At 45.9% G+C, this 22,561-nt stretch overlaps 1 protein-coding gene across 7 annotated transcripts in view; it reads left to right on the top strand.

Annotated features, from left to right (window-relative positions):
- The window catches only part of si:zfos-2326c3.2 (mitogen-activated protein kinase kinase kinase kinase 4), a 57,056-nt gene that overhangs the window by 13,212 nt on the left and 21,283 nt on the right, over positions 1–22,561 (top strand). For 2 of the 7 annotated variants that reach the window (XM_034542843.1, XM_034542845.1), the window contains 19 exons: positions 580–705; positions 880–990; positions 2,140–2,230; positions 2,395–2,525; positions 2,753–2,807; positions 2,920–2,998; positions 4,157–4,329; positions 8,049–8,121; positions 8,249–8,372; positions 8,968–9,084; positions 9,459–9,593; positions 13,370–13,438; positions 16,691–17,044; positions 18,003–18,137; positions 18,263–18,397; positions 19,685–19,755; positions 20,713–20,795; positions 21,783–21,871; positions 22,121–22,215. In XM_034542843.1, the coding sequence (XP_034398734.1) occupies positions 580–705; positions 880–990; positions 2,140–2,230; positions 2,395–2,525; positions 2,753–2,807; positions 2,920–2,998; positions 4,157–4,329; positions 8,049–8,121; positions 8,249–8,372; positions 8,968–9,084; positions 9,459–9,593; positions 13,370–13,438; positions 16,691–17,044; positions 18,003–18,137; positions 18,263–18,397; positions 19,685–19,755; positions 20,713–20,795; positions 21,783–21,871; positions 22,121–22,215 (2,246 nt within the window). Of the gene's footprint in view, positions 1–579; positions 706–879; positions 991–2,139; positions 2,231–2,394; positions 2,526–2,752; positions 2,808–2,919; positions 2,999–4,156; positions 4,330–8,048; positions 8,122–8,248; positions 8,373–8,967; positions 9,085–9,458; positions 9,594–13,369; positions 13,439–13,680; positions 14,397–16,690; positions 17,045–17,275; positions 17,303–18,002; positions 18,138–18,262; positions 18,398–19,684; positions 19,756–20,712; positions 20,796–21,782; positions 21,872–22,120; positions 22,216–22,561 lie in introns of those variants that run through there. The other 5 variants (XM_034542844.1, XM_034542847.1, XM_034542846.1 and 2 more) reach the window with 5 other exon arrangements.

Genomic DNA, 22,561 nt, shown 5'->3' with positions numbered 1-22,561 from the left:
TTGTTTTGTGTGACAGAACAACGTATAGATGATCCGGCGGGAGGCCGGTGTAGAAAATAGTTTAATTAAGACCGGGGCGTTAGGGTGCAAAACAGGTGGTCTTACAAATCTTCATGTGAGTAAATCTTTCAGTCAAATTCAATAGTTTACACAGGATATTCAACCTTTATTTCTTTATTAGGTATGCAATACTTAACTTGTTTCTTTACAGGGTTTGTATAAATGCATTAAAGTGAATATGAGATATGAGACTACAGATGAATACACTCCTTCCTCTGCATTGTAGAGTTGGTTGGTTGACCTCCAGTCTGTGGGCGTATCTCTGGGTTACACGTGTTGTCTTTTTGATTCCTCACAGTTCATTTTGTTTGTACGCCATCTGGCGATTCAGAGAATAATGCATACGCGCGTATAAACGCCTCGGCACATACTGCGGAAGCTCTGGGTGGGGCACGAAGCACGAGTACAAACAAAGCTATACTCTGAAAGCGCCCATCAAACTGTCTGACATTGATGTTTTCATTACCCTTCAATAGTGCATGTAGTTTGATTCCTGCTGTCTCCGTTGTGACGTTTTAGGAAGAAGAAGAGGAGATCAAGCTGGAGATCAACATGCTGAAGAGCTATTCCCACCATAGGAACATCGCTACTTATTATGGAGCTTTTATTAAGAAAGGTCCTGCTGGACAGGACCACCAACTCTGGGTTTGTAAACTATCTGTTATTGCTGTTGGGGTTTTTAAAAAATGACTCTCTTTTCTGTCTTTTTTTCTGTTGAACGGCTGCTACCCTTCTGGGTTCATCATGAGTAGTCTTTCATCATTTCTCATATTAGACCCAGATGTTTTGGCTCATCTCATCTCGATATGTCCCCTCTAGTTGGTGATGGAGTACTGCGGAGCCGGCTCCGTCACAGACTTGGTGAAGAAGACCAAGGGGAACTGTCTGAAGGAGGACTGGATAGCGTACATCTGTCGAGAGGTGCTCAGGGTAAGCCGGCGTAAAAACACCCAAACCACACACCCCACAGCAAACACACCGTGCAACTGTACTCGTAGAGCCAACAAGGGAGCTTTGTTCTGAGGTGGTGTTATGGCGGAGGTCCTTTTTTTAGTACTGGTTAAAACCAAGGTAGTAATTTGCGCGTGGATGCAAACTTAAGGCCGGGCGGGAACCGCTGCCGCCGTATGAGAAACACGACGCTGCTTTGGGTGTCGGACTCTCTGCCGAAAACATCAAAGAGCAAAAGCCAAACCATGTTCAGGGATCAGCATCCCTCTCATGTTTTCCCACTGTGACTCCGAGGGAATGACTGATGTGATTACTTTTTCATTTCGGTACTTGAATGGCCAGTTTAAACGATGTTATGCTTATCGTTATGAGAGATCACAAGGTCCTGAGAAAGAATGTTGTGCGTTGTGTGCGTTTGTGGCTCCAGGGACAACCGCACTCGTACGCAAACCATTCAGCAGCTTAGCACCAGCTCTGTTCCACATCTGATGGCGTCAGAAGGAAAGTGAGAGGTCAAAACTTTGAGAGACAAAGCGCTCTGGATTGTCGTTGGTGTTTTCCCTGCTGCTGTCAGCCACGCTGTCTCTTCATTGTTTAAACATCGGAGTGCACACACACTCACACACACACACACACACACACACACACACAAACAGACGCTGGTGAAGTCATTGTCTGAAATAAGACTCACTTCCTCTGTTTGTTTAACCTCCTTTGAAGAAGCAAGACACACACACACACACACACACAAACTGACGCGCACTCGTTCAGGCTGTGCCACTGACCGGCCCTCTGAACCCCCAAAAACGTTTGTCTACACCGTTTAATCCGAGCCAGAAGCTGTGAAAAGCGTCATCGTCGTCAGGTTTTCATCTCTCCGATGGTCCTCACGCACATCATGTGTGCCGAGCACTTCCGTCATCACGTCACATCCAAAACGAAGCTTAAACAGTGAGATAGGACTGTATCCAACACACTCTTTGTTCAGTGTTCGCTTAGAAATACACACATAATGCTTCTACTCTTTTCAAGGAGTTGTGCTTTTTATATTTATAGTGATAGTGGTCATCTGACTGTGAGTATGTATGTGTGTGTGTGTGTGTGTGTGTGTGTGTATTTGTCTCCCAGGGTCTTTCCCATCTTCACGCCCATCATGTGATCCACAGAGACATTAAGGGGCAAAATGTTTTGCTCACGGAGAACGCCGAAGTCAAACTGGGTATGGCGCACCGACACATGCACTTTGGCGTCTCCGGCCCGTCCGAGATACACGCGTGCACACGTACCAAAATCACAGAAACGCAAAAAAAGCACCTCGCAAAGACTCAAAGATCGGGGTCGATTCGACGGCGTTCAATCGTGTCTCATTTGTTTATATTTCAGTCGACTTTGGAGTGTCGGCGCAGCTGGATAAGACGATCGGCCGGAGGAACACCTTCATCGGTACGCCCTACTGGATGGCTCCAGAGGTCATCGCCTGTGACGAGAATCCCGACGCCACATACGACTACAGGGTACGGAACCACGCAGACGTAGCGCCGCTTCCAGACAACTATAAGCACTTTTCGTCATCAGTGTAAAATACCAGATGTTTGGCTCTGTAATTCCTGGAGCCGGACTCCCGTGCTACACGCACACCCGTTTCACTGTTTGAATACAAAGAGGACGTTAACAGAACTGGAGCTGAGCTTCATGTCTGCACCAGTACTCAACCTTTTGGTCCTGTCTCTCTCGTTCTCAGAGTGACCTCTGGTCTTTAGGCATCACCGCTTTAGAGATGGCTGAAGGAGCCCCTCGTAAGTACCAAAAAAACATTGATTGATGTCTTTGAAACAGTGTATTTCCACTCAGAATTCATTCATCCCCTCTCTTTTACTGCTCTGTCTCTCCGATTCTTATCTTCTGTAGCACTGTGTGACATGCATCCAATGAGAGCGCTGTTTTTGATTCCACGAAACCCTCCACCCAAACTCAAATCAAAAAAATGGTAAGCCTGTGCAGAAAAAACAAACCACATCTGCACACACACACACACACACACACACACACACACACACACACACACACACACACACAGCAGGAAGGAGAGGGCGCTGTTTAGGTTGCCTCCTCTGAGAAGTGGTCTTTGCTGTCGGACCACAGGCAACACTTTCATCCCACGGCGGAACTGAGAAGCTGGAACGTGTCCAGACGCGTTCCGCAGGCGACGAGACGCAACCGTCATAACATCGGTTCTCATTAGACACAATGTTGTTGCTACAACCTCCAATGGAAGTTATTATTTACCCCTCTCCAGTCTTGTCCTCCGTCTCCCTCCATACATAATGGACAAGCCCCTTCAGCTTGAACCGGTAGTTGAACCCATGCTGTCTTTCATTCAGTATTAATCATCAGAAACGCCAGTTTGTAGGACAGCTTTTAATAGCTCCGGCCGTCTCCCCTTCTTTTTACCTTGGGGGCACGCCAAAGACCGAGCAACACATGTTCCTGTTTTCTGTGATCAGAGCTCAGACCACACGCCGCCTCTCCCGTCACAGGAGTGTGTCAGTGCGCTGATATTGCCCGGGTAAAAAACGTCAACAAGATTCTTTTTGACAGGATCTTACTCGCTATCGTCCCAACAAGTGATAGCTAGCTGGCATTTCGTGGGTGAGTTAAAGCACATGTTTGAGAACTTGGTGGCATGGTGTGTCTTTGATTTCAATCTGTTGGATTAATTGACCCGCTGGTTTTTAGATATCCACCCAGAGCGTTTCACTTCTTCTTGTGCTCTCGTTTCACATCATATTGACAGCATATTTATGTACACGCTCTTTTGGTTTGCTCAGATGTGGCACTTGATAAACTGCTTTTGGATAGCTTTTTTTTCTATTAATTTTTTCAATTACAGTCCACTTTATGCAAACGCTCCCTTAAGAACGAGATGATGTTTAACTTAAAAACAAAGTAGATTTGTTAAAAAAATCATCTATCATAATAAAACTCAAATGCCTCAACCTCAATGATGTAAGACACATTTCTACTCCATAGACTCCATCGTCTCTGTAGTGTTCAAGGCTGTCTTGGGGCTTACGATCAAACATATAACCTATTGTACATTCAATGTACATTCCTTCCTTGACTGCCTCTTCTCGTCGTCCTGCAGGTCGAAGCGCTTCCTGTCCTTCGCCGATAGCTGCCTGGTCAAGAACCATCTGCATCGACCCACCACGGACGCCCTGCTGAGACACGCCTTCATCAGGGATCTGGCGAACGAGAGACAAGTGCGCATCATGCTCAAGGATCACCTCGATAGAACCAGGAAGAAGCGAGAGAAAGGTGAGGGAGAAAAACATGTACCAGAGAAGAAGAAGAAAAAAGGTAGCGACATGAAACTGCTCACAACAAGGTCTGTGGATGATCTTTGAGCATCCGGGTCGTGGATTCCCCAAAGAGAAGTTACTGTTTTGTTTAAGCTGTGCCATCTAGTAAACTGGGTGGTATGGAGGGAATCTTCTGCCCTCGATTTAGGATTTAGGTTGTCTCATATCTGGATCACAATGCTCGTAAAACCCATAAATAAACAGTAACAGACATTTGGAGATTTCCGCTCACTGAATCTCTGGGGATTTCTAAATGCAAACGGATTGTTTTTTTAACGACAGCAAGACCGACCACGCCCCTTACATGCCCTGGATTCATTGCAGGGGGGAGGGGGGGGGGGGGGGATACCTCCAACCCTCGGAAATTCTAGATTGATAAATAGGACAATATGGTCTTGATTTTTAGGGGTGAACTGGCCCTTTTTAAATGAGGTTTGACATTTTAGTTGGACCAAAACCTGAACTGCGGCCAGATGTTTTATTTTCTGATTTTTTTTTTTCAAACTTCACTGTCGGCAAAACTTGACTCACTCCAAGTTGATTCCAGTGAGTCAGTAATAAATCACTTCTTGTGCTTCCAGCTGAATTATTCAGCTGCTTATTTTGGATGACTTACAGTGGTGATGATGATGATGGTGATGATGATGATGATGATGATCATCCTAGGCAATTTTCATGCCTATGCGCTGACTACGCAATATCTTAAAAAAACAAACATCTGAGGGTAATTTTCTCAAATTTGGCAAAAATGTGCTCTTTGACGGATTCGAGTTGTGTTTCCAAATGTCACTGTGACATCCACAAAACATGGCCGTAACTCAAGGACTCATGTGCAAATGATTACAATTTGACACGAATGTCTTAATGACGCAATGGCCTTTTGGGCAGACATGGATGTAAATGGCCACTGTGAGGCGGAAGTCCCAGTAGCCAATGAGACGCAGAGGAGGAGAACACGCACCACTCCTGTCCTGATTTAACGATGTCGAGGTCCTCATGTCTGTCCTGCATTGTTGGAATTGTTTAGTTATTCAAGAGCAGATTTCAGTCAAGGAATTTAAATACATTCTTACAGATTCTCCGTGATGTCTCACTGATTCTCTCAGTGGGAGCGGAGCTATCCACACACAAAGTGGAGCGGCCCAACAGCTGCATCTCTCGGGCTGTCAGATACTCGTCCATACTGATAATTTATATGAAGGGGTTCATTAGCGCGCCGGTGTTACTTCTTTTTGTGCGAATTCTACTTTGTTCATTTAGTAAATGAGTAAAGCCACACTGTCCACTATTCCTTCAATGCAGTGCAACCAAAAATCAGATTTCCAGTAACAACGTCCGCATGCGCATGAATACAACTCAAAAAAATGCAGTTCATACACCACCACCGGTTGCCAGTTATGCCAGATGTTTTAGCTGAGTCGCATGCAGAGGGAGGGCGACAGCGAGCCGGCCTGACCAAAAAAGAGCAAGAGGGCGAAAAGAAGGAGACGGTTGGGTCGGGCCCATGTACGCTCATGACCTTTCCATCCAGTCGGGAAAACGAGAGGGACAGGAGGAGGGACGCTGAGACAAAGAAACAAGAGACACATTCGGAATATGGAGAGGAAACATGAATTATACTCGGAATGATGTGCTGAATGTGTGATGGCAGTCAAACTGTGAGAAAAACTGTTTGGATATTTTACAGCTCCGCTCCTCTTTTGTTCTCTGTTTTTGTTGATATTCGAGCCGCGTGGACGTATTGTCCGTGAGGTTTATTCATCTTCATTTGGCCGACTGAAAGACAAGAGGGGCAAGAGACAAGAAAGAGACAGTGATCACAATGGAGAGAAAGATGGAGAGAAAGAGAGAGAGAGAAGCTGAGAGGGGAAGGAAGGAGGAAACAGAGCGGCCATCTGGTTCTAATCTTCTGTTAGCTTATAAAAACACACTAATGACCGGTAGACCTTCTGCATGTGTTGTGTGTGTGTGTGTGTGTGTGTGTCACCCCTCTGCCTCTCCAGAGGAATGAGATGCCGGTACTCTTAAGCACGTCACCGCTGCAGACAAAAAGCACATAATAAATATGATGGGACAAGATGCAAAAAGCGACGTGTCATTTTCAGCATACCCAGGAGTGCAGTTTGACCAAACATTGTCTGTGTTTTGAAGGATGAAGCCCCCACCACAAAAAAAAGAGAGGCCACTTCTCAGTCAGTGGAAGCAGGCGTTAACCCTCACATCTCTCTTCCCTCCCGCAGCTTTTGGCTCCGAAAAAACTAAAGCCATCCAAAACTCTCAAACCGTGACGTCACAGCAGCGGCAGACGTTTCCTCTGTCCTCTGCAACAGCCAAATGTGTCCATTTTTTTTCCTCCCTGGCTTGAACAAACACAACTTTTCAGCGTGTCAATGGCGACACATGGCGCGTGGAGTCAAATGTATACGTTAGCCCGAGCCGCTTTCACGCCATGTGTTGTTACGCTGAGCGGGTTGGCACCTTCAGACAACAAGCCCTCTGGAGCCGTGCAGGGATTCTGGTGGAGAAAGACTCCCCTGCAACACTTTCCAATCCAAACCATGAGGCGTAACAAACATTTAAAATCAGTGCTGTGTGTGGGCAGGGATAGACGGGTCCCATAATAGAAGGCACATGTAACAGAGAGAGAGAGAGAACACAGGATTGCGATGAGTCAGCAATGCCATTTTGAAGCCGTGGCGTAACAACTGTTACTTTCCCGTTGCCCAAGTTCGCCCGCACTCTACTTTTGCTTCGATAATGACAAAATTGCCGCTGGCGGTAGACGGTGATGGAACAAGACGGCCGGGCATGGAGGGATCTTTAATGAAACGGTGGCCGAGTCACAGGGGGCCAGAGGAGAAGACCCACACTCCAGGCTCCTCCCATGACCCTACCGAGAGTGCTACCTCAAGGACACTCCAATACATACACCAAAATACTGTCAAATCATATTCGTGGTCTTCGTCGCCAGATATATAGCATCCCTATCAAGAAAGGAGTAAAATGTTTGGAACAGCAAAGGTGTATATATCGAATATCCTGTTAAACTGTTTGATCCGGCTGTCAACATATTCACTCAAATTTAAACTTCAACTTTATTATATGTGTTATGATCATACATGAACTTTAACCTCCGCATTTAATCCTTCCTTTGCATGTCTGAGCAGCGGGCTGCCGTGTAGCACCCAGGGAGCAATTAGGGGTTCAGTGATCGAACCGTCGACCATTCCACCTCCTGAGCCACACCCATTTCTAAGATCTACTGCTTTTAAAGACATTAAAAACGATTTGGTCTTCTTTTATAAAAAATTGCAGGACATATAAATATATAAAAAATTCACCATTGATCTTCTTAAGTCACGTAAGTCCGTATTTGTGTCAGTCGTGACTGAAGAAAGGCGCCTTTGTCCTGATGACACCACGGCGAGCATAAGCATAGATCAACACATGGTTACCATGGTTACCATGGACGCCAACGTGAAGTGGGACGCGTTCCTTGAAACGCAACATGTTTAATTATTTAGATCCGATCTGGTATTTCAGTTCTTTGGATCGACTTGTTTTTTCCAGCTCTAATAGCTATCGAAAGAATCCAATAATACTTTAGTTATATTTTCTTTTAATTTGCATGTTACTCAACAAATATCACTCATATCTTTTCTCCGTATCTCTCAGAGGGTCCAGAGTACGAGTACAGTGGCAGTGAAGACGAGGATGACGAGGTGACCGAGGAGGAAGGGGAGCCCAGGTAAAAACCTTCTCACTCAAGCCATGGACAGCAATCCTCATAACGGTCGGCGTCATTATGATTCATTATGCCTCATTATGCCTCATTATGCCTCCCTTTGCCTCCCTTTGCCTCCCTTCTCTTGCAGCTCCATAGTGAACGTTCCTGGGGAGTGGACGCTGAGACGGGAGTTTCTTCGCTTACAGACGGAGGATCGCGACGGGGGGCGAGACGGGGGCCACGGGGGAGGCGGCGGTCAAACAAGACAGCAGGTAGGCGTCGAGGGCACGCGCAACACATTCAGTCACATCGCAACGGAGGCCAAACGTGCACCGATCGATCGCCAGTCAGTGTGGAAGTTGGATGTTAGTGTGTTGAGTGAGAGTGAGAGAAGGTCCTGCAACTTTATGCAGTTAGTAAGTTATTTAATAGTGTTTTATGATTAACATACAATGTTCAATGTTTGTCTACGCTGTCGATAAAATACACCACGTGGAATCTAGTCAAGCGTGTGCACAGTATCTGTGTTATGTTCATATATTCATATATTTACACTGGCTCCAGTTCCTCAATTGTGAGGATTTTCCATTAATCTTTGGGTTTTGGTCAACACATGTGGATGTGTATATTATTATTAGTTGTAGTGATACAGTGGTCGTAGTTGCAGGTTCAGGTTACTCAAAAGGGACCACCAGAGTGTTCGCTCTGAGCTCTCAGCCATTAGACCTTCCTGTTAAAGTTTGAAGTGCCGTTGGCTCACATCACAGTTGGAACAGCAGGCCAGGTGACCCTGGCTCAGAGCCAAGTTACTGTACCAGTTTTCACCTTTTCCCTCATTTTATTTGCCTTACACCACTTCCTGCCTAGGCGTTGCAGCAGCACAGGCAGCAGCTGGCGGAGCAGGAGCGGTACAAGCAGCAGCTACTGGCCGACAGGCAGAAGAGGATCCAACAGCAGCACGAGCAGCGGCAGAAGTTGGAGGATGTGAGTGCTGCTCCCTCACACTTTCCTCCTGGGTTCGCTCAGCGCGAATAGATCAGTGAGCAGGAAATACAACATTTCAGAGGAAGAAATACTCCCACACAAGGAGCCCTGAAGTGTCACGTTTCATCTCACTTACTCCGCCCACTAAGCGCTCTCACACATCACGTGACCCTCCAACAACTGTTGTAACTGTGTGTCATGTTGATGGTCAGAGAGCTGTTGTTCTTGTTGACAATGTCAGCTGAACGCCTATGAATAGAAAGCTCATATATTGGCACCGTGTGAACAAAAACAAAAGACAGAACAAATAGCGTTCACACTTATAAATATTGTAATTATGTTTTGTGACTACCGGCACTATTATCCATTTACAGCAGCAGAGGCGGCAGCTGGCGGACTGCGCCTTCCAGTGGGCGGAGCTCCAAGAGATCTTGCTGGGGGAGGAGTCCGATCTCCATGACAACAGAATCTTATTGGATGAGGGAAACAGGAGGAGCGACAGGAGACAGGTAAAGACATGCTTCTGGTCCGGTAGACGCTTTGGTGTTACTGTGTAACCTGTTTTATGGATGTCCGACCGTCCGGTCCATTAGCACAAACGCAGGAATTTCAGGATTGCCTTTTTTCTTCAAATTGGGCACAGATGTGGATTGAATGATGACCCGATCAGATTTTGGTGGTCACGCGTCATTGTGACCTCACGAACCAGCTCGTCTGTGACTTTGTGAGTCTGCTCCTGAGTGCTGGGCAGCTAGTGCTCAGTGGGGTTATCGGTACTTTTACACTGAAAGCGGCTGCATGAGGAGAGCAGGAAGAGTGAACCAAAACACTGAGGCTCAGTTTAGCGTTTAGTCTGAGCACGCCAGAGAACGACATTATCGCGGCCGGCAGTTGGTGCACCGCGCTCGATCACATGACTGAGACAAATAGTCCACTGATAAAACTTCTACTTACATGTCTTGGGATGAAACTTTTAAATGCTTTTAGAAACAGGAAGGCCTAAACATCTTCATGTCAGTAAATATTTTTAAAAAGTCAAATCAAATAGTTTATTTCTTTATAATGCATTTATTACTCTACTTGTTTCTTTACAGGGCTTGTCTAAAGACAATAAAGTAGTCCATGAATATGAGATATGAGATTGCAGATAAATACAATCCCTCCTCGTCATTGTGGAGGTTGGTGTATTACTTGTTGCTGATTACACCTCCAGTCTGTGGGGAAATCTCTGGGTTACACCTGTTATCTTTTTGACTCCTCACAGTTCATTTTGTTTGTTCGCCCTCTGGTGTTTCACAGAATACTGCAGCACAGAGATTACCTTCGCCTCCGCTCATGCTCGATGCTTCTGTGCCGTCTGCGGAGGCTCTAACTATGATCCCCAAGAGGGAGAACAAACCAAGCTTGAAGTTTCACCCATTGTTCAAACAGAATGATTTATTAGTGCAGCTTCAAGGTTTTTAAGTCACTTCTTCCTGGTGGATTGACATACTTAACCTCCATTTCTTCAACACCTCATAAAATCCGCCGTGAGAATTCAAGCAGTATGTCAAGTATGAGAGATGGGCAGCCTGGGAAAAAGAAAGTGTCATCATCTGACCTTTGTGCCACACCTGTCCCTGCCAGTCACACCTTCTGATACTAATGTCTCAAATCCAGATGGTTTAGGATGTGTGGTTGATGTACGAGCGTCGTTACATAATGTCTATCTTTACAAAAAAAATAAAAAACCACTACCTGTCAGACGGAATGTGTTGTGGCAGGTGATGTGAAACGGGATGCGTCTCTCCATGGGAGAGTGGATGCTGCAGTGAGTTAGATAAAAAATGTTGGAGGGAACATTTTCATCACTATTTTTATTAACTGTGGAAGACCAAACTTCTTGAGATGGGATGTGACCTTTTTGGACCCATTTGCCTTCTTCTTCTTATTTAACGTGTGCATCTCACATCACACAGGCCTCTGTGCTTCAATCTAAACTTGAGGAATTGAATGAGAGGCCGTTCTAGAAAAGAGGTGACCTTTGCACTGCTCGTTCAAAAGGTTTTGCCAATCAGTCGGAGATTGAACAAGAGATCCTTTTGTGTTTTGAAGAGGATGGAGTTGTGCAAAGATATATTCATCAGACAAATCTTTTGTCAATTTGAAAAAAATCACCTTTGCTGTGAAAAAGTGTGTGTTGGTGCGGCACATGTGTGTGTTTGATTGAGGGTGAAGTGTCTCTGCCAATTCCAGTCATTTTACAGAAAGACAGATAGCTCTCTCCACAATACCAGAGTCCTTTTTTTACTCATTAATTTTAACACGGAGGTAATGAATCCATCCCACACGCCAGTGACTTTCAATAGGTGTATATTAACACCAAGGAGCAGGTTAGGAACCGTGATTTCTTCATCTAGAAGACGCTGTCTTTCAACGCTATTAATACCTGTCCACTTGCATTACATGTCTATCTGGTGTGCTGGTGTGTGCGCGTGGCACGGAGTGATCTGTACTGGATTCTGATTGCACGGATTGCCTCAGAGTCGTTTGGTTCAGGCGCGTCTAATGGATCCATCTGACGCTTCATTACGTTTTAATGCATCCGCATTTAATTATGTGACGGGCTGAGCGAGAGCGCGATGCGACGGGGTTGTATTTAGTCAGATGGAGAGCTCGTCTTGGTCCAGTCGCTTCACGCGCTGATTGATTTGGCAAGCGGCGGGCGGGGTAAGGGGGGCTGATCAGCTGTAACCCCAACCGCTTTATCTTTTGAAAAAAAGTGGGTGGTTCTCCGGTAGCAAAAAGAAGTTTGATTGTATAGCAGTCTATATAAATTACTCTACTTCTCTCTTGATTTATTCCCTCGGTAAACATTGTAAACATGAGTTCATGGTCTCAATCTCTAGCTTCAAGTCTTCTTCAATACAGCATGATGTTCATTTAGTAAATTATGGTCCATTTAGAGTCAACCAGAGCAGAAAGCAGTATGCTTTAGGGCGGGGCTACAAGGTGATTGACAGGTCTCTTCCTGAGCCGTATATGGTGTCTCTACGTCACTCCTCCCCCAACCTAATATGGTCACATTGGTTCACTCGTTGCAAAAAACAAGATGGCGACGGCAAAAATACTGAACTCATGGTTTCAAAACCAACATCCACAAACCAATGGGTGACTATGTCCACTTCTTATAGTCACAGTCTATGGGTCTACCCAATGCATGCTGGGAGATGCTCCCGCCTCCTGTGACCCTGAACAAGTGTAGTAAGTAGTAAGGTTGGTTATGTGGCTAGAAATGGCACACGAGTTGCCATATGCCACATTATTACAATGTTAACAGTGGCACTACATTGTTACTGGAGTACTTGTAGTAGTGTTGTGGCTATAGCGGGCACAAGGACACACGTATGCACAGTGGATCGTCACGCTGCCGCCTGTCAGTTGGCTGTACCAAGAAGTAAAACTACCCAACTTTGTTGATTCTTTTTTGGCTCGACTACGATGAAAAACTTGCTTTGTGGAAACCTTTTTTGAAGCTTCTAGATTTTGCCAATATTTGTAGTTAAATGACTTGTAATGTTGTAATGTGATGAAATGTTTGACCACTGCAGCTGTAATATTGGTGTCTTGTCAACTCATGAGGGTTTGGTACTGAAATCAATCAATCAATGGATTGACCAAATACTTGGATCAATCAATCAGTCGTTTGACTCAAAGAACTTCCCCAGAGCAGCTGGCTGAGCTGTCATCTCTTATTTCAATGTGAAAATAAACAAGACTGAGATTGGTGCTTTTGAGCCATTCCTCATGGAGAAGCTCACTTTTACAGGTCTGTCCATTTAAATCTGAAACTTATTGATTAAGCCACAAAAAATATCTTCTTCTTTGGTCGAGCAGTAATTATGGCTCAGAGGACACGTAGGTTTGTTGTCCACCGCACGGATTTGGTCATGAAGTTCTGTGCGGGACCCTTTGAGATCTCAGCCACACGCGGCCTGAAGGCAGCGGTACAAACAGAGTCCACGGAGACAGTTGGGAAAGTTGGGACTAATTAGACACACGGGGGTTTTCCAGGAGAAAATTCAAAAAGAGGTCAAGATGAAATATTTAGAGTCAAGGGCGTCGGCTAAAAGCTTCATGCCATCTTGCACACTCTGAATATTTTAGTTCCCACCTCTCAGAATTCTGCTCAAGACTTCAGTGCACCCTAATTAAAGTAAGCCTCTTTGTGTGCGTGTGTGTGTGCGTGTGTGTGTGTGTGCGTGTGTGTGTGTGTGTGTGTGTGTGTGTGTGTGTGTGTCTTCAGCAGGACCAGGCAGCCAGACAGCGGTGTGCCGATGTGTCAGTGAGGCCTCTGGACTCCGCCGCAGAGCAGGTAACAAACCTTTACTCTACGTTTTTCACCCACTCGTCAGTAACTTCTGAATGCACAGAGTTTCAGGCAGGAATGCACACTGCGTGGGAGTCCGTGATGTGTGTGTGTGTGTGCAGACTGCTCACCTCTCAAGTGGACGCTCTTTCTTTCGTTCTGTGATTTGTCTCATCCTCGTCTGTGATTTCTCTTTTTTTGATTTCTACACGTCTTCCGATGTTTGTGCTTTTACCATTTGACCTCAGCCGTTGCTTTGTCTGTTGCCTGTTCACGCTAAGTGTGTTTGTGTGGTGGCAATAGGGAAACTCCATGATATGTGGATGTTTTAATGAGCGTGAAAACAGATGCACCGCTGAATCGATTAATTTGTTGTTTTAGTGTCATAAAATAGTTTAAAGTCATTTCCCAAGAACACCTGTCCAAGCGTCTGGATCTAGCCTCTAACTTGTGAACATTTGCAGCATTTTGTTTGTCTCTTGTGATGGTAAACTTCAAACCTCAGACCTTTGGACCGTTGGCCAGACAAAATGAGACATTTACATTTCCCAGGTGGGCTTTAAGACTTAAAAAGATGGAGTGGTCAATCGACTCACCGATTATTGTAAAAGCTTTGTTTCAAAGGCTGAACGGAATTGTTTTGTGTTTGAGAGAGAGAGAGAGAAAAGAAAAGAAGGAAGAAGGAAGAAGAGAGTATTGTCTGTCACTGACCCCCAAGTAAGATGAGAGGACCAGAGAGAGGCAAAGAAGATCTGATTAGAAGACAACAAGAGAGCAAGGTAACTCGTCTCTTGAGTGTCTTTGTATGCCATACGTGTGTTTAAAAGTTCTAGAGACGGGCGGCTCGTGACATTCCCCAGAGGAGTTCCCTATTTCAGACGTTGTCATTCAAGGAGTTTGTTCCTAATGACTGTATCCGTGTGGCGTTGGTGGGGACAACAGTGAGGCGTACCACCGTCCCAGCAGGGTCGGGTCCTGGCTTCAGAGCCCGCCGGGACCCGACCCTGCTGGTCCCAGCATGCTGTCTCCATCCTCTCCTCACTTGTTGTTTGCCAAAACATGTCTACTCATACCCCCCAAAGTCCCTCGTGGTTCTGTTGTTGTTATGGGTGGTAGGTTGAGAGCTCACGGGTCTCAGCAGAGAAGGAAAAAAACAACCATTTCTCATCATTTCTCATCATTTCTCATTAAGCCCTCTATTGGAGACATGGAGGCTCTCCTCCCTTTGGGGGACTTGCCCTTTGGGCAGTAAGTTGAGATGTTTTACATGTCCGATATGGAAATTGTAGGCCTCTAAATAAATAAATAAAATCAACAGAGTTGACAACAAACAGAAAAAAACGCCCAAAATTCGTAATGTTCCCTTTTGACTTTGTTATTATCCTTCATAGTTTTTCATAAAAACACATCATTATTAGGAAACAAATTATTTTAAATTAATTAAAGTCTTTAGTTTTTTATTACACATCATTTTGGGCTATTTGTAGTTCTATTTACAAATAAGCAGGCGATTTCGCAATGGCATACTTCACAATGGCATATTTCACTTTATATTGGCCCCTAATGAAGATGACATTTATTATTCTTTACTTTTCACAGAGTTCACTTTCCCCAGACGAGCGGGGATGTTGAGCACGGAAACTGCTGACATTTTAAACAGCTTTAACATCAGTGTGTGTCACTTCAAGTATACATTACGTCATTTAGCCTTTAATGACATATCAGATGGACTAATATGAGTTACAATCCATATTTATTATTTGTTTCTTTCACTGTTTTCATTTCTCTTCATTCTAAATTGCTCTGTAAGTCACCAAATGGAGTAACTACACATTCTCATTCAAGCCAACCTTTAGTGCTCATTCAGATGGCGCCCCGCAGATAGCTGCAGTCAGGCAGTTCTCAGAGGCCAAGAGAGCTGCTGTGTCACCACGGCTACAGGGCTGTTGTTGGTTGGTTACTGTCCGCAGTCTGTCGGTATGGCAGTCAGTCGGTCAGTATGTCAGTCAGTCAGTATGGCAGTCGGTCAGACTGTTAGTATGGCAGTCTGTCAATCTATCAGTCTGTCAGTATGGAAGCCTGTCAATCTGGCAGTCTGTCAATCTGGCAGTCTGTCAGTATGGCAGTCGGTCAGTGTCAGTCGGTCAGTATGTCAGTATGGGAGTCTGTCAGTCGGTCAGTATGGCAGTCGGTCAGTATGGGAGTCTGTCAATCTGGCAGTATGGCAGTCGGTCAGTGTCAGTCGGTCAGTATGTCAGTATGAGAGTCTGTCAGTCGGTCAGTATGTCAGTCTGTCAGTCGGTCAGTATGGCAGTCGGTCAGTATGTCAGTATGGGAGTCTGTCAATCTGGCAGTATGGCCGTATGGCCGTCTGTTAGTATGGCAGTCTGTTAGTATGGCAGTCTGTTAGTATGGCAGTGACTCACATCCTGCTTCTGTGAGTGTGTGTCGCTACAGGCTCCACGATACGACATGTTTCAGCCCGTTCTTTTGTTGTCAGTTTCTACTCAACCTGGGAGCGCCTGTTGATTTGCATTGAAGACATGCAAATAGTTTCATTCATATTCACGATGGGAGCAAGTCATACATGAACTGTCAAAGCTTGGGCTGCATGTTTCCCTCATATCAGCTGCTCTTGACTTTTTGCAAGCTGAGAAGCTGTGATGATATTATTATTATTATTATTATTATTATTCCCTGTGAATAGTCAAATCTGATGAACCAATATTAGGCCATTCTCCTCGATATGGACAATTGTACTTAAAAGATACTTAAAGGGTTGAAATCAATAGAACATGCGTTTGCAAATTTGATAGCAATCTCACGTAAGGAGATAGATAACTCTATTTCTACAGCACCTTTAAAGGTTTAGGAAGTAGAAAGCGAGTCAATATGAAGACAGAAAGGCCAACAGGAGGCCCAACAAGATGAACTCAAACTTCAACTTTTATAAAGACAACTAAGAAACTATACAACCAATTGTAAGGAGAAGACAAACTAAGAAATGCCATTCAAGAAAAGAAAACAGACAACCTCACATAAATAGCAAGTCTGTAAAAACTAAAACAAATAAATCATCATCCGCATTCTAAAATGATCCCAAGTATGCCGATATTATCTGCTTAGTTCCCCTGACTTTGCTCTCAAGGTCCCCTCTTGATAGAGATGTACGACTTGACTTATGAAATGTGCATGGACCACACAAACACTCCCCGGCTTCGTCACTGTCTGTCTGTGCTTTTCATGTCCGCGACGCAGAGAGCCCCGCCTCCCAACCAGCCGCTCCCGCACAAGGCCCCGCCCCGCCAGCCTCCGCCCTCCCAGCCGCGAGCCGAGCCCCGGCCTCTGGCGCAGCATCAGCAGCCGTCGGCGGGCAGGAGATCCCACCGCACGCTGCCCAAGGACCAAACCCAGCTCCTGTCGCTGCAGCACGACCACAGACACCGGGAGAGAGAGAGAGAGAGGCAGAGGGAGAAGACCGTGGCGGCCGTCCAGAAGCTCACTGCTAACAGTGGGAGTACGGCCGCTGCTGCCGCCGCCGCTGCCACCGCCGCCGCCGCTGCCTCTTCCTCTTCCTCGCCCAGCTGCCCCGCAAACAGCCAGCGCTCAGCGGTAAAACCCTGCTTTCCTCAGCTGTCCAGCCTGCATCACCTCTATACCCCCACATCCTTCAGGCTGACTCTCTGTCCCTCCCTTTCATTGAGTTTGATAGTTTATTCTTTGTATTTGTATATTTTTTTTAGGTGTTGTTTTTTTCCCATGCCTATGCATAGTGGCATATGCAGACTATTTGCATAAATGTGATTCTGACATGCGGTTCAGCGTCATACTCTCTATTCTTAGCGCGGGGGATGAACCACACAGGGAACTCGAACAGGAAACAGACCAAAAGTGCCTTTTCTAGAAGAGGTTTTTACAGATGGCTGACTAAGGTTTACAATCAAAGCTTTTATTTATTCATTCATTCATGACATGATCCAGAATTCAGTGAAGTTGGATTATTCTCACTGTATATAATGTAACTCAGATGATCAGCATTGAGAGAACTATCTTTCTTTTTTTTTAAGCACCAAAGCTGCACATCTGGAATTGGAAACTTCTAACAAAGCACTGAGCTGTAATGTCACAACTAGTAGCACCATGTTCACGTTGGGGCCAGCACAGCACGGGTTCTACTTCTAAGAAATGGTATTGAGTGTTCCTGAACTTTGACCTAGAAATTATTTTGAGCAAAAGTCAGACTGAGGAGGTTTCGCATGAAGTAGTTGAAAGTAACACCGTTTTTTGGTGGGATTCTAAAGTGCCTACTGCAGGGACTCCACAGTGAGCTGTGGTCTGCAGTCATGTAGCCACTACAAAGCACTGAGTCGGCCAATAGCAGGCCTCCAGAGGGGATGGTTTCACGTTCCCCTTGTCATGATCATTCCTCTTATCCCACATTACATCCGCCCATATATGTAAAGTGCAGTTGAGCTTGTACTGTATGTGAGAAATGGTGTGAGGACCTGATTAAATAGTCCAGCGACACACACACACACACACAGGTCCTACATGTGTTTTATGTTTTTAGATTGACCTCCAAGAATCCAACCTAGCCCGGCTGCTTTTGGCAGCCGGTGTGCCCAGCCAGATGCACCCCAGGCTGGGCTCTGGAAGCAGCTCGAGTCCTTGTACCCCAGCCATGCAGAGGGCTCACCTCAGCCAGGTACACACCACTGTCCTCCTCTTCTCTCCCTACTGCTTTAAGCAGCGCTCCGTCAAGCCTGTCCTTTTCTATCTAGTGCTGTGGGCTATTTTCATACACGTGATGTTCAACTTCTCTTCCCCCAGAATGCCAATCTGCGCTCGAGTCGAGACGCCCCTCACAGCAGCTCCATGTCAGACATGGCCATCTCCCCGCTGTCCCCGTTTTGCCCCGCCTCCCTGACTGACGATGTCTTCTGGGACCCCAGGACGCCACCAAAGGTGAGCAACGGGTGTCCCGTGGGTTTTACACGGCAGCCGGTTTCAAGGTTCAGATGACTTGCAGGAAGGAGGCAAACATCGGAGTCGGTGGGTGTGGCCTGCGTCACATGAGGTTGGCATTGTGCGTCGACGCGTGACTTACATTCTGGTCACATCAAGTACAAGGTTGGCCCCCGAGGATGGTCGTGAAGCACTTTTAACTCATAACTCGAAACATAATCACGATAAAAACACGCCTCACTTACTCAAAAACCCAGCATTCACTCTCTGTCTGATACGCAGAATGTGCTGTGAGGTGTATTTACTAACACATGGAGTTGATAGTCCAACTAATAAGTACCACAGAGAGAGGAGGGAGGGGCCCAGTAAATATCCATATGGAGTCGGTGTAGCAGGTACCGACTCCCTCGTGCAATCGCAGTGGTGGCTGGAGCTGCTTTAAGACACGGTGAACTTCTCTGGGGACCTGACACCACGACAGGGTTCAGAGGGCCAGGAGCTTTAATGGTTTACAACTGTCTGAATTCAAATGTTCTCGCAAGCTTAAAAAGTCTTAAACTATCTTCTTATCAGACTAACGGCTCTTATTTTGAATTATGTTGCAACAGTAGACAGGAAACAACAGACACCGACCGTGTGTGTGCGCGCGTTCAAAACCAGATGCAGGATGTGGGCAACTTGTCAGAAGGATGACAGGTTGTCACACAGTTCACTTCCTGCTCCGTAACCAGGCCGCTAGGATACGAGAGGTCAAAGGGTCACCAGCTGGTTGGTACGACTTGAGGGTTTGAGAAGAATGAAATGTTGAAAGATTCTCTTCAAATGGTACTTTACACAGTTTGATCCGGTAACCGATTTCACAACGCTGGCACAACAAAAAAAGGGTTAGGAAATATCGATGAGTCAGATAATGTTTCCCCACCGCGTACCAGGGAATTTGGAAATTTGGAGATTAAAGGAGCGACATAGAAATATGAAGAAACGTTAAATGGTCTCATTAGATTCTCCGTAGTGAATATGTGGCTTATCGCAGACATTTACTGCACTCTGCTCGACACCCTTTCAGGCTCTTTGCGGGTTGCCGTACATCAAGGTTTCACAAACCGCAGCAGCCTTCCCATAATAGGCTGAGACGCTGCTTGGCGAGACGCGAGATCCTCGTAAAGACGAGAGCCCTCCCAAACTCACGCAGAGAGAAACAAGCAACCGGGACTACCGGGAGACTGACTGATGTGCTTCTTGTCTAATCTCTTTCCATCGATTCTTCCTCTGCTCCTCTCCGCCCAGGTCCCAGAGCGCACCACCTCGAAGTTCTACTACCGAGAGCTGGTGATGGGACACAAGAGGGCCGCCTCCAGGTAGACGCCACCAGGACATGGACGCATGTGTCATGAGCTGGAGAAGTTACAGAGTCCATATGTTATGTTGACGGGGATCAAGCTGAGCCACCAGCCGTTTTGGTTTTACCTTCCACAACGTCACTGTTTTGGGTCGTTCTCATGAATGAAGGAGCATTCCTGATTTTGAATGCAGCGCTCTTTTAACACGCAGACGAGGTCAGCGCCTAGCTACAGAACACAGTGCAGCGCTTAGTGGCTCACGAGACACTCCGGAGTTAGTGGAGAAAAACAGAGCTAAAGAGAGAGATTGTATAACAGCTGCAACTGTTTGCTACCTTATGTCAAGGTCATTTTTAAATCAATACCTTTTTAACACCTAGTTTTGTTTCTTGTTAGTCATTTCTTGTTCTTGCACGTGACATCCTGGCTCTGTTTTTAACAAACTGTAAATGGACAGAATCAACTAATTGACTAGAGCACGCGCTCTAGCTCATATTGTGCACCTTATAGACTTACCTGCAGAGTAGTGAGGTTTTGCTTGACGTAGCCCTCCTATCAGCTGGTAGCCTCAAGCAGCCAATATGGGACCATTCCTTAGCAACGTAAAGACATCTGTCTGTCGTTAGGTTGGATACAAGAGAAGTATAATGTGGCATTCTTTATTTGTAATATATCTGGTATTGAAGCCATGCTGTGAGCAGGGCCGCTCTCTACCCCACAGTTATCCTTTCAGCTACCGTGAGCCTTGTTTATCTTGAGGGGTTCGTATCGCACTGCCTCTCACTCCCAGAGAACAGTCATGGTCATGGGAGGACCTGATTTAACTCGGCTTGGATGATCATTTCTCGATTAGACGAAGCTAATGGCGAGGAAATCGGGTCACTGCGGTGGCAGCGTGAAGGATATACTACAGATGAGAATATATAGAAGTGTAAAATGTTCACTCTGCGTGTGTGTCTCTCTTTCTCCATCTAGTGGCGGTCCGGTGTCTGTAGCCGATAAGAGTGGACGGCCTGTGTCTCATGGAGTGTCCTCCAGCAGCAGCAGCAGCCACCAAGGTCAGTGCACACCCTAACCCAGCACCTCGCTGAGCTCACGAGCTGCTGTATGAGCAACTCGTCAGCTCTGCTCCTCCATATAAAATTGAGCAGTTCTGAAATCACAGAGACTCGTGGTTCTGACCTCAGAATTTAATTCTCAATATGCACTGAGAAAATGTGGTGATTCATTTTCGAAGCCTGGTCTGAATAGTTTTCTCTCCTCAGTTTACAACGTAAAAACAGGTGACAGAAAAGGTTCTGCCCGGATCTTCTGACCTATCGATCTTAAATATCTGTGAAACAGGTGTGTGTGTGTGTGTGTGTGTGTGTGTGTGTGTGTGTGTGTGTGGTGTGTGTGTGTGGTGTGGGGGGGGTAGCTAGTTAAATAATAATCTGTAAAACAGGTGGGAGGGTTGCCAGGTGAAACTTTTGTTGTGTGTTTGTTGTTGTAATTCTTATTTCAGCCACAAGAGGCTGAAGTACGCTACTAACACATTCATTTTGTTCCTTTCATTTCTTCCCGTTTTAACTTGTTCTAAACACAGCAGAGAAAACTATTTCCAACAGACTAGGATTGTAAGTAATGATGTAAACGCCGTCATTGGGACGATGAGCTGGAAATTGGTTCGTTTGGTTTTGTTCATGAGCCAAATGACTACTGCTGTGGTCGGCCACGGTTTCATTTAAGTTCAGCTCTTGTTTCCATGTGGCTCCAGTGTGAACTCATGCTGTCTGTGTGTGTGAGGCTGTGCGCGTGTGTCTGTGTGTGTGTGTGTGAGTTGTCCTACTCTCTTCCTTCATCACCAAAGCTATGCAGCCCGTGACACACAGTTATCCCGTGTAGTGGTTCCATGTAGAGGCCTCAAGTGTCCAGAGTAATTCTACCTCTCACCACTAACGTTGGTCTTGTCGGGGTTCAGCGGTTTGCTCGACACCACCCTGCTGAACGGCTTCTAATGTAATGTAACCAAGGACTGTGTGTGTGTGTGTGTGTGTGTGTTGTAGGCTACTTCAAGCTGGAGAGTCCTCTTCTACAGCACCGTCTACAGCAGCACAGGAGGACGCAAGAGAACGTGACCAGTGGACACACACAAGTAAAACCAAACTGCCGCTCCGCCTCACACTATTCTGCACACGCAGACAGTAACGTAATCAGAACTTCAGCTTGGCTACGACATGGAACGTGAAATCAGATTAAGTCCCTCTTCTCAATGGAGCAGTAGTTTTGTGTAATTATCTTCAACCGTACCACATGGAACAAAAGTCTGTTGTTGTTGTTGTTGTTTCTCCCGTCTTCTGACTCACCTGACCCCATTCACTCATATCGCTCCCCTCCTCCGCAGGGCGTGAGGTCGGCTCTGGGTCGGCTTCACAAGGCCACGGAATACTCCTCGTCCAGCGACGAGCTCGGCAGCAGTGACGACGAGGAGAGGAACAGGTGAGCTCTGCGCCGGTGTAATAATAATAATAATGTGCTTATTAATACATTGTTAAAAAACTTTACCTTTCAACACAACATGCATTTTTCCCCAAAGAACTGAAAATCAAGTTGGCGGGGAGCATCTGTTGTGACAATTATTTGTGTCATTCTTAGTTTCATAATTGTGAAACACGGCCTGTTGCAATACGTAATGTACCAGTCGTGAAACCGATGTGATAAATCAGTGAAAGGGCGCTCTGCTGCGTCCATTGAGAACCTCCCGGTGCTGAGCTACACCCAAAACACCAGCTTGAGAAACTGCACACGTTCAAAGGGAACCTCAAAAGTCTCTTCTTTTAAATCT

The sequence above is a fragment of the Cyclopterus lumpus genome, chromosome 10 (genome assembly GCF_009769545.1).
Source record: "Cyclopterus lumpus isolate fCycLum1 chromosome 10, fCycLum1.pri, whole genome shotgun sequence".
Taxonomy (NCBI): Eukaryota; Metazoa; Chordata; class Actinopteri; order Perciformes; family Cyclopteridae; genus Cyclopterus; species Cyclopterus lumpus.
The sequence above is the reverse complement of the archived record's forward strand: the minus strand, read 5'-3'. Positions and strand labels throughout refer to the sequence as shown.